This window comes from Dromiciops gliroides, chromosome 5 (genome assembly GCF_019393635.1).
Source record: "Dromiciops gliroides isolate mDroGli1 chromosome 5, mDroGli1.pri, whole genome shotgun sequence".
In the NCBI taxonomy this organism is placed as follows: domain Eukaryota; kingdom Metazoa; phylum Chordata; class Mammalia; order Microbiotheria; family Microbiotheriidae; genus Dromiciops; species Dromiciops gliroides.
Genome location: NC_057865.1, coordinates 94,919,818 through 94,936,214, shown reverse-complemented (window position 1 = coordinate 94,936,214; position 16,397 = coordinate 94,919,818). Strand labels below are relative to the sequence as shown.

The following is a 16,397-nucleotide window of genomic DNA, read 5'->3' as shown; positions in this document are numbered from 1 at the left end:
AGTTATAGGCTTGAGGAAAGAAGTCAGGCACAGTGCAGAGATAACGGAAAGGATAGCTAGCTATTATCTCCATTCTCCAGACTTCAGGGGAAGGGTTCTATCCTTGCCACCTTTTTATTTTCCCATTTGGGTTCAGTTTCAAGGTGCTCTCAGTATTTGGTGGAGACGCTTCTCAGTGGTACTGTGAAAAAAGCAGGAATTAGATCATGGGACCAAATGACTTTTTTCCAGCAATGAACAGGAAGCATTACTGCAGTATGAAGTTTCAAAGTTTACTAGGTGGCCCATCATTTTTGTATAACAAAAGCCCTCAGTTCTGGACTTCTACCTCCCAAGCTGGTCTGTCAGCTGCCATGGGTCCTCAGCCAACAGTTCTGCCACAGTCGATTCAAGAAACACTTATTAAGTGCCTACCGTGTGCAAGGTACTGTGTTAGATGCTGGGGATACAAAGATAAAAACAGTCCTTGCCCTCAAGTTGCTTACATTGAGGGGAAGGAGAGCAGTTAGAGGGAGGGTTCAGATCCCATGCACAGAGATACGTATGACACACAAATGAGAGTGTAATAGAGGCAGTGGAGAGATTTAGACAAAGTGCTTTAGGAACTGTGAGGAGGATGAGAACATTTTATGCTCTCAAAGCTCAAGGACATCCTTGATGTTGTCAATTCTGTCTCAGCTCCAGTGACCCTGTTATTGGTCCAAAGTGCCGCTGAGTTCAGTGTCTAGTTCACTTGGGAAACACTAGGGCATGACCCTGGTGGGTAAGTCCATTCAGGGGATGCGCTTAGATTGCTGGGAGAAGGGTGTCTCACTATTAGCTAGGCACCGGTGGGCCTTGTGGTTATCAAGTCTCCTTTTTTTGATGGAAGCTCATCACATTCAGAACACTAGGAGGGCTCATCTCCACCGTGAACTTGGATATGTTCATCAAGTTTGGACTGCTTAGAAAAACACTTGTCACATTCACTGCAGGAAAACACCTTTTCCCCCTTGTGCAGACGTTGATGGGCCTTCATTCCAGCCTTCCACCGGAAACTCTTGTTACACTCAGGACACTGGAAGGGTTTTTCACTCGTGTGCACAAGCTGGTGGTTTGTCAGGCTTCTCTTTTGACGGAAGCTCTTGTCGCACTCAGGGCACTGGAAGGGTTTCTCTCCAGTGTGTACTCGGATGTGCTCTGTGAGCCTAAACTGATCAGCAAAGTTCTTTCCACACTCACTACAGGAAAATGGCTTCTCCCTCTTATGTATCCGCTGGTGGGCCTTCAGATAGGCCTTCAAAGAGAAACTCTTGTCACAGTCAGAGCACTGAAATGGCCTCTCACCCCTGTGGAGACGCTGGTGGGCTTTCATCCCAGCTTTCCAGCGGAAGCTTTTATTACACTCAGGGCACTGGAAGGGTCTCTCACCCGTATGAACAAGCTGATGGTTGATGAGGCTTCTCTTCTGACGGAAGCTCTTGTCACACTCAGGGCACTGGAAGGGCTTCTCACCAGTGTGCACTCGGATGTGTTCTGTAAGCCTAAACTGATTGGTGAAGTTCTTGCCACACTCACTACAGGAAAATGGCTTCTCTCCCTTATGTATTCGCTGGTGGGCCTTCACGTAGGCCTTAGAAGAGAAGCTTTTGTTACATTCAGGGCAATGGTAGGGTCTTTCCCCAGTGTGAACTAACTGGTGATTAATCAGGCTCCTCTTGTGACAGAAGCTCTTGTTACACTGAGGACACTGGAAGGGCTTCTCCTCTGTATGCACTTTGGTGTGGCTGGTCAGCTTTGATTTGTGCGTAAAGCCCTTGCCACATACTCCACAAGAGAATGGCCTGATGCCACTGTGCAGGCGCTGGTGGGCCTTCATGTTGCCCTTTAGTCGGAATCTCTTATCACACTTGGGGCACTGGAAGGGTCTCTCACCTGTGTGCATGAGCTGATGGTTGAGCAGACTTTTCTTCTGATGGAAGCTCTTATTGCACTCCGGGCACTTGAAGAGAAAGGCTATGTCTCCCATATGCATAAGCTGGTGATGGAGAAGGCTTGCCTTCTGTCGGAAGCTCTTGCCACATTCAGTGCACTGGAAGGGTTTCTCTCCACTGTGCACCCTCATATGTCTGGTGAGTCTATACCGCTGGGTGAAGCCTTTGCCACACTCTCTACAGGAAAAAGGCCAGTCCCTACTGTGTAAACGTCGATGGGCCTTCATGTGGGACTTTCGACTGAAGCTCTTGTCACACTCAGGGCACTGGAAAGGCTTTTCTCCACTATGTACCCTCATATGTTCAGTGAGTTTGTACTGGTGAGTGAAGTCCTTTTCACACTGGCTGCAGGCAAATGGCCTCTCTGTGCTGTGTAAGCGCTGGTGGGCCTTCATGTAGGACTTTCGACAGAAGGTCTTACCACACTCGGGGCACTGGAAGGGCCTCTTTCCTGAATGCAGCTGCTGGTGCCTGAGGAGGTACTTCCTCTTAAAGAATCTCTTGCCACACACTGGACAATGGAAAGGATTCTCACTTGTATGTAATTTGATATGGGTGATAAACCTAGCTTTCCGAATGAAAACCTTACCACATGTACTGCAGGAAAACTGTCCATTTCCACTGTGCAGGCTCTGGTGGGATTTCAAACCAGCCTCCCATCGAAAGCTCCTATCACATTCAGAACACTGGAATAGTTTTTTCCCTACCGGTATGAACTGGCGGTAATGCCGGTTCACACTGTAGCTAAAGCTCTTCTCACATTCACTAGACTGGAAGCACTTCTTCCCATAATGCAAATGTAAGCTAGACTGCTTTCTCATTTTTTCCTTGCATTTTGAGCACGTGCAAGGCTTGTTCTTTGTGTGGTTTCCATGGTGTTTCACTAGATGCCCTTTGGCTTGGAAGTTTTTCCCAAAGATAGGGTAGGAACAAATTTTCTCCCCTAAGGGAGATTCCTGGTAATTGGGTGAGCTGAAAGTTTTGTGGCTCTCATATTTGCCACTGTGGTTGGAGTCCTCTAATTTGGGAATCGATGTCTGCATGCCTTGGATACACACATATTGCACAGTGGCTTTTTGATCAGATTTGGAGGAAATCTCTTTCCTTCCCTCTGAGCACTGACTTTGAAGACCACCTACAACACCTTCCTCCTTTTTTGTTCTTGCAGCTCCATGGCTCCCTGGAATTAAAAAGAAAAGATCCCATCATTATTTGTATCTGCCCTAGAGTGAAGGAAAGAGATTTCTTCATTTTACAACTGAGTTTGAGAAAGTCTATTCTGAGCCATTCTAGTAATCCAGTTTTTCCTAGGTCTGACTTTCAAAGAAGCTGTAACTTTACCCTCAAATCCCTAATCACCAACCAAATATAACCAGACTGTTGAGACCTAATTTTTTTTGTGGGGCAATGAGGGTTAAGTGACTTGCACAGGGTCACAGAGCTAGTAAGTGTCAAGTTCTGGATTTGAACTCAGGTCCTCCTGAATCCAGGGCCGGTGCCTTAACCACTGTGCCACCTAGCTGCCCCTACTGAGACCTAATTTAAATGTGAAAGGCATATTCAAGGAAAATATTGACAAAAATAAGGACTTAAGGTTTCTATTTTTCTAGTAGGATAAGTCAAACCTTATTAGCTGAACAGATTAATCCAGAGAACATAAGACTATGGGTTACAACAAAATGGTATTTTGACAACATACATTGCTATTACATCTTCTCTAGCCTATGGCAAAAACTGCAAGTTGCACAGACCTTTTTTCACTTTCAAAATGCATTTTTAATTGTTTCCAGCCACTCTATTAAAGATACAAAATATGAGATGAGCTCTTAGAAGGAGAAGTATATGGACCCCAACCTTTAGCCAGATCCTATGGAAAGGTAGGGAGTTTGGGAAACTACATTCCTCCCCCATGTTCACCACTGCTTAAGAAAGATCGCCTAAAAGATCAAACAGAGGGACCATGTGGCTTTCAACAAGGGTAAGTAGCAGTTTACCAAAAGACCAACGGTGCTGAGGAGTTTTACTCTCTTTGACAAGGAAACCTGTGTTGGGGCAGATGACCACATGGATATAAAAGGTTTTCTCCAGCTAAAAAACATGAGACAAGAAGGAACAGTGGCAACTGTTGAAATAGGGGCTGGAGTACCATATTGTAAATTAAAGCTAAGTTAGTGTAGGTAGCAAAAAAGGATATTGGCTATGTGCTTGCAAACTGAACCAGTCCACTTAGACCTGTGTGACTTTGGACAAGTCATTTAACTTCTCTGAAGCTTTCTTCATCTAAAAATCAAGAATAAGTAAATGTACAAAGTGTAAATCCTTGTATTTGTTGCACTGAATCAAATGCCATAATGTATGTAAAACTGTTTTGTAACTATGCAGTTACAAAGTATATCTATTATTACTGTTATTGTTATTAATACAACATAATAATGCTAACAATAATAATAGCTTATATTTATATAATTCTTTACAGTGATATAATATTGCATCATTTCCTAGGCTCAAGTCTTTTAAGACTGTTCTTTTCCCTTTAATTGGGATAAAGCATCTTATTTATTGTTTAATCCAGGTGAAATTATCAGTTACTTTGTCTTCCCTAGGAAAAGGAATACAACAGGGCTCAAACTTGTTTCTTTTTATTGTTACAGTCTTAGCTATAACTTTAGTCCTATTTTGATTTTAGGCATGATTTATTCCCTTACTAGTAGAGTTGACCAGGTGCCAAGAGAACCCAGTTATATTATTATGAAAGCAAAATATTAGTGGTCTAGAGTACTGGTATCAAACTCAAATAGAAATGAGGTCCACTAATCAATATATAAAGGTCCCTACAGGTCACATATTGACTTAATTTTAAAATGAATTGTTATCTATATTTTATTATGTTTATTTATTTTGTTAAATATTTCCCAATTACATTTTTCTGGTTCAGATTGTACTCAATGTGCTATTAGCTGCATGTCTGATACCTCTAGAGAGGCATCCTGGCCAATGGTCCACTGAGAAGGAAAAGTCAACATGAAACAGCATTCATTAACCACTCCATTAGTGATGCTACACTTTTGCCTCTAATTCATAACATTTTTAATTTTTAGAGTTAAGAATTCCAGGTTCCCTAAACATGACAAGAAAAATGGAGGAAAACTCACCTTATTCAATTTAATAGAGGCAATAGTTCCCAGAATAATGAGTTACTTTAGTTCAAGGGTTACAGAATTCTTGAACATTTAGCTCCATGATTCTTTCTCTCTTTTTAAAATAATAAGCATTTTTATTTCAAGTTCTGAGTTCCAAATGCCTCCTTCCCTCCCTCCCCACTCCCCTTCTCCCATGATTCTCAAATGTCTCACAATTCTTCTTTTTCTTTTCTTTTTTTTTTTTTTTTAGTAAGGCAGTTGGGGTTAAGTGACTTGCCCAGGGTCACACAGCTAGTAAGTGTTAAGTGTCTGAGGCTGGATTTGAACTCAGGTCCTCCTGACTCCAGGGCCGGTGCTCTATCCACTGCGCCATCTAGCTGCCCCAAATGTCTCACAATTCTTAAAAACAATGGCCTAGGAAAAGTAGGAACTAATTTCATGATACTGATTTGTTCTCACTTACCCCTAAACAGTTGCTTTTCAGTGACCTTCAAGTTGAAATGCTTATAAGCACTCAGGCTTACTCCTATTTCTGCTTGTCCCAAATCTCTCCAGTTTCCAACAAATAATACTTCTCCTAGTTCAATCCGGAATATCAAATCTGGTTTGGGAATGGTATAGTCTGTCAAGAAAAGTCACATAGAAACAATTAATTTTCCCTGGGTGTTTGGTCTGAAAGCATGTGTTGATTATTACTCAAGTTTTCCCACAGACTACACTCAATTCCATCTCTGGGGTTTTTTGGGACTACTCTTCCATCTCAAAATGCCCTTCCTCATTCTCACTGAAAGCTCATAAAGCTTTCCTCCAACTATTCCAATAAACATTAATCTCTCACTTATCAGAATTCCCATAGTATGTGCAGTATATACCACCAAATTGGTTTCTTCATTATAGTTTTGGCATTTGCCAATAAAGAATTTCTTATTTATTTTATTGGTCTAAATCTTAGCTTTCAACAATCATAGGCTTCTAAAAGAAGAGAAGATACGCTTCCCTAGAACCTAGCTTCTTAAACTGTGGGTTGCAAAACTGAATGTGGGGGTTGCGAAAAATTTGGCAACAGTAAAAGGTTATATATACCAATTTTATATACCTATATACCTGGGGTTGCATAAAAATTTCTCAGGCGAAAAGGGGTCACAAGAGGAAAGAGTTTAAGAAGCCCTGCCTGAGGGCTAACCAATGAGCCTTTCCCTGTATAGCCACTATCCAATTTCATTGTTGTTCAGTAGTTTTTCAGTTGTATCTGACTCTTTGTGACCCCATTTGATGTTTTCTTGACAAAGATAATGGAGTGATTTGCAATTTTCTTTTCCAGCTCATTTTACAGATGAGAAACTGAAGCAAACAGGGTTAAGTGTCTTGCCCAGGGTCACACAGCTAGGGTGTGTCTAAGGCTGGAGTCTTCCGGAATCCAGGTACAGCACTCCACCCACTGTGCTATGCAGCTGTCTTCTAATTCAATAGAATTATCTAAAATTTAAAAAATAAATACAACTTACCCAAGGAAACCAGGGTTGAGTAATTGGCCCTCATCACATGCTTGTAAAGGTCTTTCTGCCAATCATCCAGGATATCCCACTCTTGCTCCGAGAAATATATCGCCACATCATCAAACTTCACTGGAACCTGGAATCACAAGCATGAGACAGCCATTTAGTCATACCAATGCCACTGCTGCTCTTATACTTTGCAGTTATTTGTTTCAAAAGGGGGACTACAAATTTATTTCAATAATGGCAATTAATTTGAAGAATACAGAAAAGCATGGGAAGATTTACACAAACTAATGGAAAGTAAATTAAGAAGAACCAGAAAAACAACCTACACAAAAGCAACACTGGAAAAAACAAGAACCAGAAAGAATTACTAAATGGAAAGAACAAGAAAATCAAAATTGAATACTACAAAATTGAACTAAGCTTGGCCCCAAACAAGAAATATGAAAATACACTTCATTTTCTTCTTTGCAGAGATAGTGGGTCACTGCATGGAATGTAGGATTTGATTAGTTTTGAACTTCTTTTTTTCCTCCTTTGTTATAAGAGATGACTCTCTGTGGGGAGCAACTGAGATAATATTTGGAAATTAAAATGATATAAAATCTCTCCAATGACTATATTAATATAACAAAAGATACTAAAAGCAGCCATTGCAATGATCAGTCTTGGTCAGACTAGAGGAAAAGTGAAGTACTATCTCAAAAGAAGTGTAAAGGACTTAAGTTTTGTATGTTACAAATTCACAGTTCACTGGTGGTGGTAGGCAGGGGAAGGATGTGGTATATTTACTGTGGTGTAAAAAACAAAAGTAAAAGGTAAAGTTTAAAATACAAAAATCCCAGCTAATGAAAAATTGAAAAGTGTAACTGTTCAATGGCTAAGCAATGATTAAACAGGTTGTCATACATCAAAGCAACAGTGCACATAACCATTAAAAAAAGAGAAATAAGGGGCAGCTAGGTGTTGCAGTGGATAAAGCAAGGGCCCTGGATTCAGGAGGACCTGAGTTCAAATCCAGCCTCAGACACTTGACACTTACTAGCTGTGTGACCCTGGGCAAGTCACTAAACCTTCATTGCCCCGCAATAAATAAATAAATAAATAAGAGAAATAAGGAAAATATTTTATAAAGTAATGCAAAATGGGGTAGGCAAGAGAGAAAGGATATGGAAGGGACCAAATTTGTGATTTCTTTGATGTAGGGAATTCCTTGTGACAAATTTCCTCTATGAACATTTTCTTTGCAATTTATGGTCCAGTACCTAGCACAGTGCCTGGCACACAGTAGGAGCTTAGTAAATGTTGATGGATTGGAGAGTTACACTGGACATTGAGAGGTTAAGTGACTTGCCCATGTTGTGTACAAGGGGTTGAGCCCAGGTTCCTGACTTTTGAGGTCAGCTCTATCCACTATACCACAATGTTTCCTATACATAGCTATGTAAAAAAATACACAACACACTTGACTTTAAGGGTGAGAACAATGTTAGTTATTGGTGGTGTGCCATTGGTTTCTATTAGTTTATTTTGTCAAATCTAATTTTTTTAAAAAGTCTCTCCTCATGACCTTTAAGTAGTATTTATAGCTCTCCAATGAAATGTGATTGAGAAAACATTGTACTAGAAATCAGAAGACTTAGGTAGGTAGTAATAAGGTCCTGTAGTTCTCTTATCTATTGGAATGGCCAATAATTATCTGTATGACCTTAGCCAAGTCTTCTCCGAATCTTAGTTTCAACTATAAAATTTGTCCTACCCCAACAAGATGTAAGTGTTAAATAAAATGTTGTATTCTTCAGCATTCAAATGGATCTGTGATTAATGACTCTATAAACTATAATTCTACTGCAGAAATCTTTTCACTTATTCTAGTACTTTGAACAATAAATGAACATTTATTATAAGTACCTACTACGTGCTGGGCACTGTGCTAAGCACTAGAACAGAATGTTTAATGTAGATGTATTTACCCCCAACTATGTAGAAAGAAACTCATCTGTGCCTGCCTACCTTGTGGCTCATATCCTTGGTCTCCCATAAGTCTGTTGGAAGGGGCTCAAGAGGCAGGCTAGCCATCAGTTTCCCCTCCATCTTACTATTTTACCCACCAAATTTTTTCAATGATGTTTCTTTGAGGAAATCCCTTTTACCTCTTCTGTTTAATTCCTTGTTGGTAATGTATCACAGCCTTCTCCCACTCACTATGTACTCTCGGCTGGCTTTTGGGGTGATTCTCAACTTCAGTTCTTTGGAAACTATAGACTTCCATGGCTTATAGCCATATAGCATCACAGAAGACCACTGGTGTTTAAAAAAAAATTGCATTTTTGTTTTAGGTAGCTTTGGGTAATCAAAAGATACTTTGTAATTTCCAAAATGCAATCCAGCTTGCCCACTTTTTGTCCAATTCTGAGCCCAGCTGATTGTCCAACATTCCATGTTGGTCCAAGACACATACATGCAGCACATGTAAACAGAGACTTTAGAGAATGTTGCATAAACTATCAGCCTTGGTCACTATATTTGTTGTTTTTGCTTAAGTGCCACATGTAACCAGTCATATGCATATGCAGCATACCATAGGATTGTAGAACTACAGTTAAAATGGCCTTCAAAAGAGAAAAGGAGAAGCATTTCTAATGCCCACTATATTCCAGGAACTGTGATAAGTACTTTTTACAAATATTATTCATTTGATCCTTACAACAACCCTGAGCGGTAGGTGCTATTATCACCCCAGTTTTACAGTGGAGGAAGTAGAAAAATGGAGGTTAAGTGACTTGCCCAAGGGTCACACAAGTGTCTGAGGCTGGCTTTGAAAGTCATCTAGTCCAACCACATCATTTTACAAATGAGGAAACTGAGGTTCACAGACGTTAAGTGACTTGCCCAGGCCATACTACTTTTCTATTTCCTTCTTACAAGTGAGTACGGAACAGGGGTGATAGGGTGGAGGGGGGTTATCCAGATCCATGTATATGTGAATATGGATATAAAAATATAGATACGTGTGTACATGAGAAAGAAGGGGAGGGTGCTGGTTGATGCATGAGCTCTCTAAATTGTCCAAATGCATTTCACAACCTAGGGCCTTCTTAGGGTTTGGTGACAATAATGGTTAAATAAATTCCATAATAAAGTGCTTTTAAAAAACAGTTAAACGCTATAAAAAAACAAACAAAAACAACAAACCCCAGTCCTTCAACTACTTGCAGAAGAGCAATCACCCTCTCACCCACCCTCCAAGTCTTGACTTCAAGCTGAACATCCCCCAGCCCGAACTTCGCACTGTACCCAGTGGCCTCTGAGCTCTACGATCGGGCCAACCTGGCCTGACCCTGACCTTCGCCTTGTCTACCCGCACGCCCTCCCCTATCAGCACCTCTCAGAAACCTGCCAGGCCGAGCGCCTGGGGGAGGGGGGGGGGCTCCCGTCCCGCCCCCGTCAGCTCCGCTTCGCTGCTGCCTCTGCACCCCAGCCCCAGGGCTGGCACCCCTGCACCTCGGAGGTGCTGCGGTCTCCGGCTAGTCCGGTGACTGCCCAGCTGAACGGGGCTGCTCTCGGGGTCAAGGCGGAGAGAAGGAACCTAGGAGTCCCGACGTCTCCGCACCGCCGGGGAGCAGCCCTACGTTTGCGGTGCCCGGAGCCTGCAACAACTCGGGGCTACTCGGGGGTTGCTGACTTCCTGCCCCCGCCCGTTCCGCTCCCTGGCTGGGCCCGCACCGGGGCACGTCTCACCGGAGCAGGCGCCGCCGCGGCCATGGCCCTCGGTGTTGAGCCCGGGCCCCGGGGCCCTCTGCGTCGCGGAGGGCTCCGGGGCGTCCGGCCCTTCCCCGTCCCCTCCTCCTCCTCCTTCCTCCCGCCCGCTCCGCCAGCGGCCCGGCCCAGGACGTCCGGCCCGAGAAGGGGCCGTCAGCGGGGAGGGCGCGGAGCCAGGGGCCGGAGCGGGGTAGCCGAGCTCGTCCCCGGGCCACTCTGAGCCCCCGGAGGGCCGGCCCCGAGCTGGGCTGCCCCCGGGGCCTGAGCACCAGCGCCCCAGCCCCGGCCCCAGCTGATCTCCCTTTGCAATCAGCACCAGTTGCCGGGTAGATGCGGTGCATCCTGGGACCCCAGCTCCGCACCGGCTTGGGACTCTGCCGCTTGCCGGGGCTCCTGTGACACAGCGCCGCCTCTGGTGGGGAGGAGTAAAGGCGTGTCGGTGGAGTCTCGGACCAGAGATCCAATTGCGCCAGGGTGGTGGGAATCTCTTGGCCTCCGGAATACGCGAGGCATCTCTCAAAGCCTCTTAGGCCATCTGGTGGGCCCTGGAGCCGCATGAGGATCTCCAGGGGATCTCAGCCTGGGGAGACCTAAGTCTGCTCTAGATTAATTTAAAAATTTTTTTCAACGAACAAAAATATGTTTTCTCTCCTTCCCATCCCGCCCTCCCTCCTTGGAAAAAAAGAAAATTCTTGTAACAAATATACTTAGTCATGCAAAAGGAATACCCAGCATTGACCATGCCCCAAAACATGCCTCGTTCTGCATCACTTCTCTCTTAGGAAGTGGCTAACACGACTGATTCAATAACTAACCCCTCTTAATTCCATTGTCTTCCCTCTATTAATGATTTCCTATTTCTCAGAGGGTTATACTGGTGCCCCCAAATATCGAAAGAACCAGAGGAAGTTTGAATGGACTTCTGATGTAGAGTTTGCTGAATAACATAGCTGAGAATCTCACAGGATGAGACGGTTTGGAGGAGCAGGCATTTTCACTGTTAGAAGGAGAACCTACAAACATGAGGTTACACAGGAGTGAGGCAAGCTAAAGCCCAAGGTACTTCACCTGGGTATTTCTTGTTGCTGCTGCAGCTGCAGTTTGGGATGTTGTTGTTGTTTGTAAAGCATGTGGGCTGAGAATGATTTTTACATTTTTAAATGCAGTTCCATCAATGTATGAGTAAGGTACTGTGCTAGGTTGTCTGTGTAAGAAGACAGAAATAGATATGACCAACACTAACATCAAGGAATTCACAATTTCATTGTGCATGGGGAGGGTAAGAAGGAGGGTGCATGGGCAGAGGTGGAAAGAAAAGTAAACAAATAAATCTGATGCCAAAGGGTGTTGTTATGGGCCCAGAACACTCCAGAAGTTCTCTTGGGCACATCAAAGAACCTTCTCCTTGAGAAACTAAACCAAAGGACAGACACACTAAAGAGATAAGTGGAACCTGATCAGGACTGAGCTAGCTCCAGGACCACCACCCTTCATTCCAGTCTCCCTCACCCCTGGGGAGATAAGATTAGGTGCCTTTGTGGCGGAAAGAGAGAGAGAGATGGCTTGAGAGATCCTGAGCCACCCCTCACCCAATTCCCCCAGTCACCACCGGTGGGGGATGGTCCTCCCTCAATAGGGGAACTTTCCACAGTCAGACAATCACCTCATCTGACCACTATCAGAGCTCTATAAAAATATCTTCCTGTCTCCTGCTCGAGAAGATTGGAATCTCAGAACCATGCTCTATGCCATGCCTTCTCCCCATGAGAAGAAATCTAAGGATTTCTCTCTTGGTTTCCCTTCCCCAGCCCCTAAATAAACTATTGTCTTATTTTATTGGATTTGTGTGCAAGAGGGTGTAATTCTTTAAAGAGGAATTCCTAAGGACCCCAAACCCCTACCCATATCCCAAACCCCCTACCCTATATTCCCCATAACAGGTGAGAGAGAGAGAGAGAAAGAGAGAGAGAGAGAGAGAGAGAGAGAGAGAGAGAGAGAGAGAGAGAGAGAGAGAGAGAGAGAGAGAGAGAGAGAGAGAAAGTTAGGTTGCTGCAAAAAAAAAAAATAATGTCAAGTGCGTAGGTGGTTTTTTCAAGACCCAGAAGAACTTGGGTGGGGGCTGGCAGGAAAGGAAGCATGGAATCTCATGAGATTCTTTCTAAGCAGGTCTTGGTCTGAGTATTACAGATTAACCTTATATGGTTTGACTGGGCTGAGATTCTCTTAATCCTGATTTCATGGTGGGGAAAGTCTCTAGAGTGGACAATTCATAAGTTGTGTTGTCATATTATTCAAGGGTTTTAATATAGTCAGACTTGAGGTCAACCAGATGGGAGCTGACCCCTTCAGAGGAGGAAACAATGAAATAATTATAAAAGGTCTGCTACAATCTTAGTGTAGCTGCTTCTGCAGTCCTTCCCTTATGTCAACATGGGACTGATTCAATAGTCATATTGGCCACATTGAAGCCATATGTCCCCTCAATAAAGCTGATTTGCTTTACTACCTTGTGTGTTCCATGCAGAGGCGTGCTGGTACACATTTAACAACCATTTATGAATGCACAACACACTTTTAAGTTTAACCTAAATTATTAACATTTTCTCCATTACTTTCTTAACCTTAGACAACCAACAAAACAATCAATCAAGCCCTGACTTGTAGCACTTGCCAATTTCTGAAATGGAAATGCTCACATTCAATATTTAACAATTGGCTTTTGCCAGCCCATATAAACTGTCTTCAGTTCTATGCTGTTTCCCTGGCTCTGTGTATCCTTTCCCTGGACCCTGGTATTGTGAAACTTAATAAGTTTGCATTAAGATAGTTATCAAGAGAGGCTTTAGTTCTGCAGTAGGTAAGCATATAAGATTAATGGAATGACCCCTCACTTCCCTTTTTTTTTTTTGTGAGGCAATTGGGGTTAAGTGACTTGCCCAGGGTCACATAGCTAGTAAGTGTCAAAGGTCTGAAGCCGGATTTGAACCCAGGTCCTCCTGAATCCAGGGCTGGTACTCTATCCACTGCACCACCTAGCTGCCCCTCACTTCCCATTTTTTAATTCTATTCTTCATTGAAAAATCACATACCCCATAATCTTAGAAATGAAAGCAATACTCATATTTACAAGTTTTTATTTTAATTCAGCAAAACATCAAGGATACATACACAGTGGCTGGTCCTTAATTAAGGTGAAACATGACACAAGGCACAGAATATCTGAGAAAACATACATGATGGTTTCATCTTTATGATTTTGTACTTTGAGGGGGTCAGCTTTTTGGGGTGCTAGCTTGGACTTCCTGTTTCACACTTTGAGGTTGACAATATTGTAATTGATAAGGTAAGTGCAATTTTTTCTCTTGGCTTCTGATTCTATATCACAGGGTCTTTGGATATTGCTGTGTAGGGAGGAGTGGGAATTGGTGGAGAGGACTGGCCTCGCTTGTAGTTAGCTTAGTAAATATATCATTCACAACACATGTGAAAATGGCTATTTAAGATATCAATTGCTGATTGTCTCATACACATAACTGCAGAGAAGGATAAGCCTGGCATTACAAAATCTCCTAAAAAGTTCAGGGATGCAGTAGGTTGACAAAGTGTATACGTATACTAAATATATTTAAATATTAATATATCTATCTGTGTCTACAAGTGCAAATATATATGTTATCAAACATTTAGTGAGCCAAAGTATTGCAATAGAAAATATATATATCAATATAAACATAACTGTCTTTATATGAAGTCCTTTATATAGGGGTGAGCACTTGCAGCTACATCACATATCTTAGTTTTGTGATCAAAATTCAAAGCTGCTTAATTGCTACTCATTTGGGTTCTGGTTTTCTCCCCAGTTCAGGCCTGCAGGAAGATATGAACTTTGTATTAGTCTTTATATAAGTAGAGATCAAGATTCTACTGTTACTCTTCTTGTTGATGTATCATCAACTGTCTATTAGACATTTCAAATTGAATGTTTCATAGACATCTCTAATTCAGTATGTCCAAAACAGGATTCATTATTTTTCCTTCCAAACTTATTTCTGTTGACTTTCCCCCATTTCTATCTAGGGTTCTACTATTCTTCTAGTTTCCCAAGTTTGTAACCTTGTTGTTATTATCAACTTCTCACTTCTCCTCACCTCATCTATCCAATCAGTTTAAGAAATCTTGCCATTTCTACCTTCATGACATCTCTAACATCCATCTTCTTCTCACCACTCACATAGCCACTACTTCATTTTAAGCCCTCATCACCTTTTTCTTAGTCTATTTCCTGATTGAGTTCCTTGCCTCAATTCTCTCACACTCCAAATCATACTACACATGGCTGCCAAAGTGATTTTCCTTAAACTAAGGTCTTACCATGTCACTCACTCAGTAAACTCCAGGGGCTCCCTATTGCCTCTAGGATGAAATCTAAATTCCTCTATTCAACTTTTCAGGTCCTTCACAACCTTACTCCAATCTATATCACCGGCCTCTCTCTTCCTGGACTCTATAATCCAGCCAAACTGGCTTTCTCTCTGTTCCTCACACATGGTATTGCATCTCTTTCTTTATGCTTTTGACCTGGCTGCTCCTTGAACATGCCTGGAACATAATCTCTACTCATTTCCATCACAGAGTATCCCTCACTTCCTTCTAGATTCAGCTCAAGTAGCACTTTCAATGTGAGCTCTTTTTGGATCCCCATAACTGCTAGTGCATTCACTCTCATGCGCTCTCGCTCTCGCTCTCTCTCTCTCTCTCTCTCTCTCTCTCTCTCTCTCTCTCTCTCTCTGTCTCTCTGTGTCTTTCTCTTTCTCTCATATTTATTATGTATTTATTCTATATATACTAGAGAGGGGCATGGCTTAGCGAATAGAGTTGGCTTCAAAGGCAGGGGGATCAGGGTTCATGTCTTACTTGTGACACATAATGCCTGTATGCCCCTGGGCAAGTCACTTAATCTCTAAGTGAAAGTCTTTGATTTCTAGGAAATTCTTTAAGATGCTAAGAATAAGACTTTCAAACTATAAACTGCACATAAGGTGCTGACATGCATCAGTAAAGGAAATTTCCTTATCTGGGAACTCCCTATGCCAATTAAATGACAGGCTTAGTTCTTATCCTTATCCCTGTATATATGAATTCTCTGTATATTACATATATGTGTATGTACACACATATACACTTTGGTAAAGGGTTTATACAAATGGGTATGTATATATATATTTGTATATAGGCATATAGGTGTATATGTATATACATACACACATACTACATATAAGCACATACACAAGCATATACACATATATATGAAGGAAATGTGTTTATATGTTGTCTCCCCCAATAGACTATAAACAAACTCCTTGAGAAGAAAGCCTTTTCTTTTTGGTATCCCTAGCACCCAGTGCAGTGACTGCTACATAATAGACATTTAATAAACAAATGCTTGTTGAAGAATTGATTGATTGAGGTCCAGACAGGTTAAATAAACCCTGGAAATGCTCACTCAACTGCTTTGTATATTTTTTCTCTTTATGCCTTACATTGCTTATGGTTCTCTTCTGGTGTTCCAGAACATTTACAAGACTACTTTACTAATTATTCAGTTGGACTTCAAGTCTGTGCAACTAGATCTGCATATAATTAGTTTCAGTTTAAAAAATAATTTACTCCCGTCAAGTCTTTTGCTCAGACTGGCCCATGTGGTCAGGAAAGCCAAATCTTCCCACCCTAGAAATGACTGCCTATCACTTTTTTAAAAAGCCCCCCACAACCCCCCCAAACACAACAAAAACTCGACTTCCTCTGCAGCTGATAGTCTAAATCACAGATACGTAATTTTTTCTGTCATAGATCCTTTTCTTTCTTTTTTCTTTTTCTTTTTGTTTTTTGCAGGGTAGTGAGGGTTAAGTGACTTGCCCAGAGTCACACAGCTAATAAGTGTCAAGTGTCTGAGGCCGGATTTGAACTCAGGTATTCCTGAATCCAGGGCTGATGCTTTATCCACTGTGCCACCTAGCTGC

The 16,397-nt window shown here is 42.2% G+C and overlaps 1 protein-coding gene across 2 annotated transcripts; it reads right to left on the bottom strand.

Annotated features, from left to right (window-relative positions):
• Window positions 1-251: 251 nt before the first annotated feature.
• LOC122729245 (oocyte zinc finger protein XlCOF6-like) lies at window positions 252-10,690 on the bottom strand. Of its 2 annotated transcripts, none has more exons than XM_043967991.1 (4): window positions 10,357-10,690; window positions 6,619-6,745; window positions 5,577-5,735; window positions 252-3,153 (listed from the first exon to the last, which is right to left on the bottom strand). In XM_043967991.1, exons 1-4 carry the CDS (start codon window positions 10,378-10,380, stop codon window positions 890-892), a joined length of 2,574 nt encoding a protein of 857 aa, XP_043823926.1. In that variant the 5' UTR covers window positions 10,381-10,690; the 3' UTR covers window positions 252-889. The 2 variants fall into 2 exon arrangements, with proteins under 2 accessions (XP_043823926.1, XP_043823927.1); XM_043967992.1 differs by lacking the exon at window positions 10,357-10,690 and adding an exon at window positions 8,769-8,901.
• Between the last annotated feature and the right edge of the window lie 5,707 nt (window positions 10,691-16,397).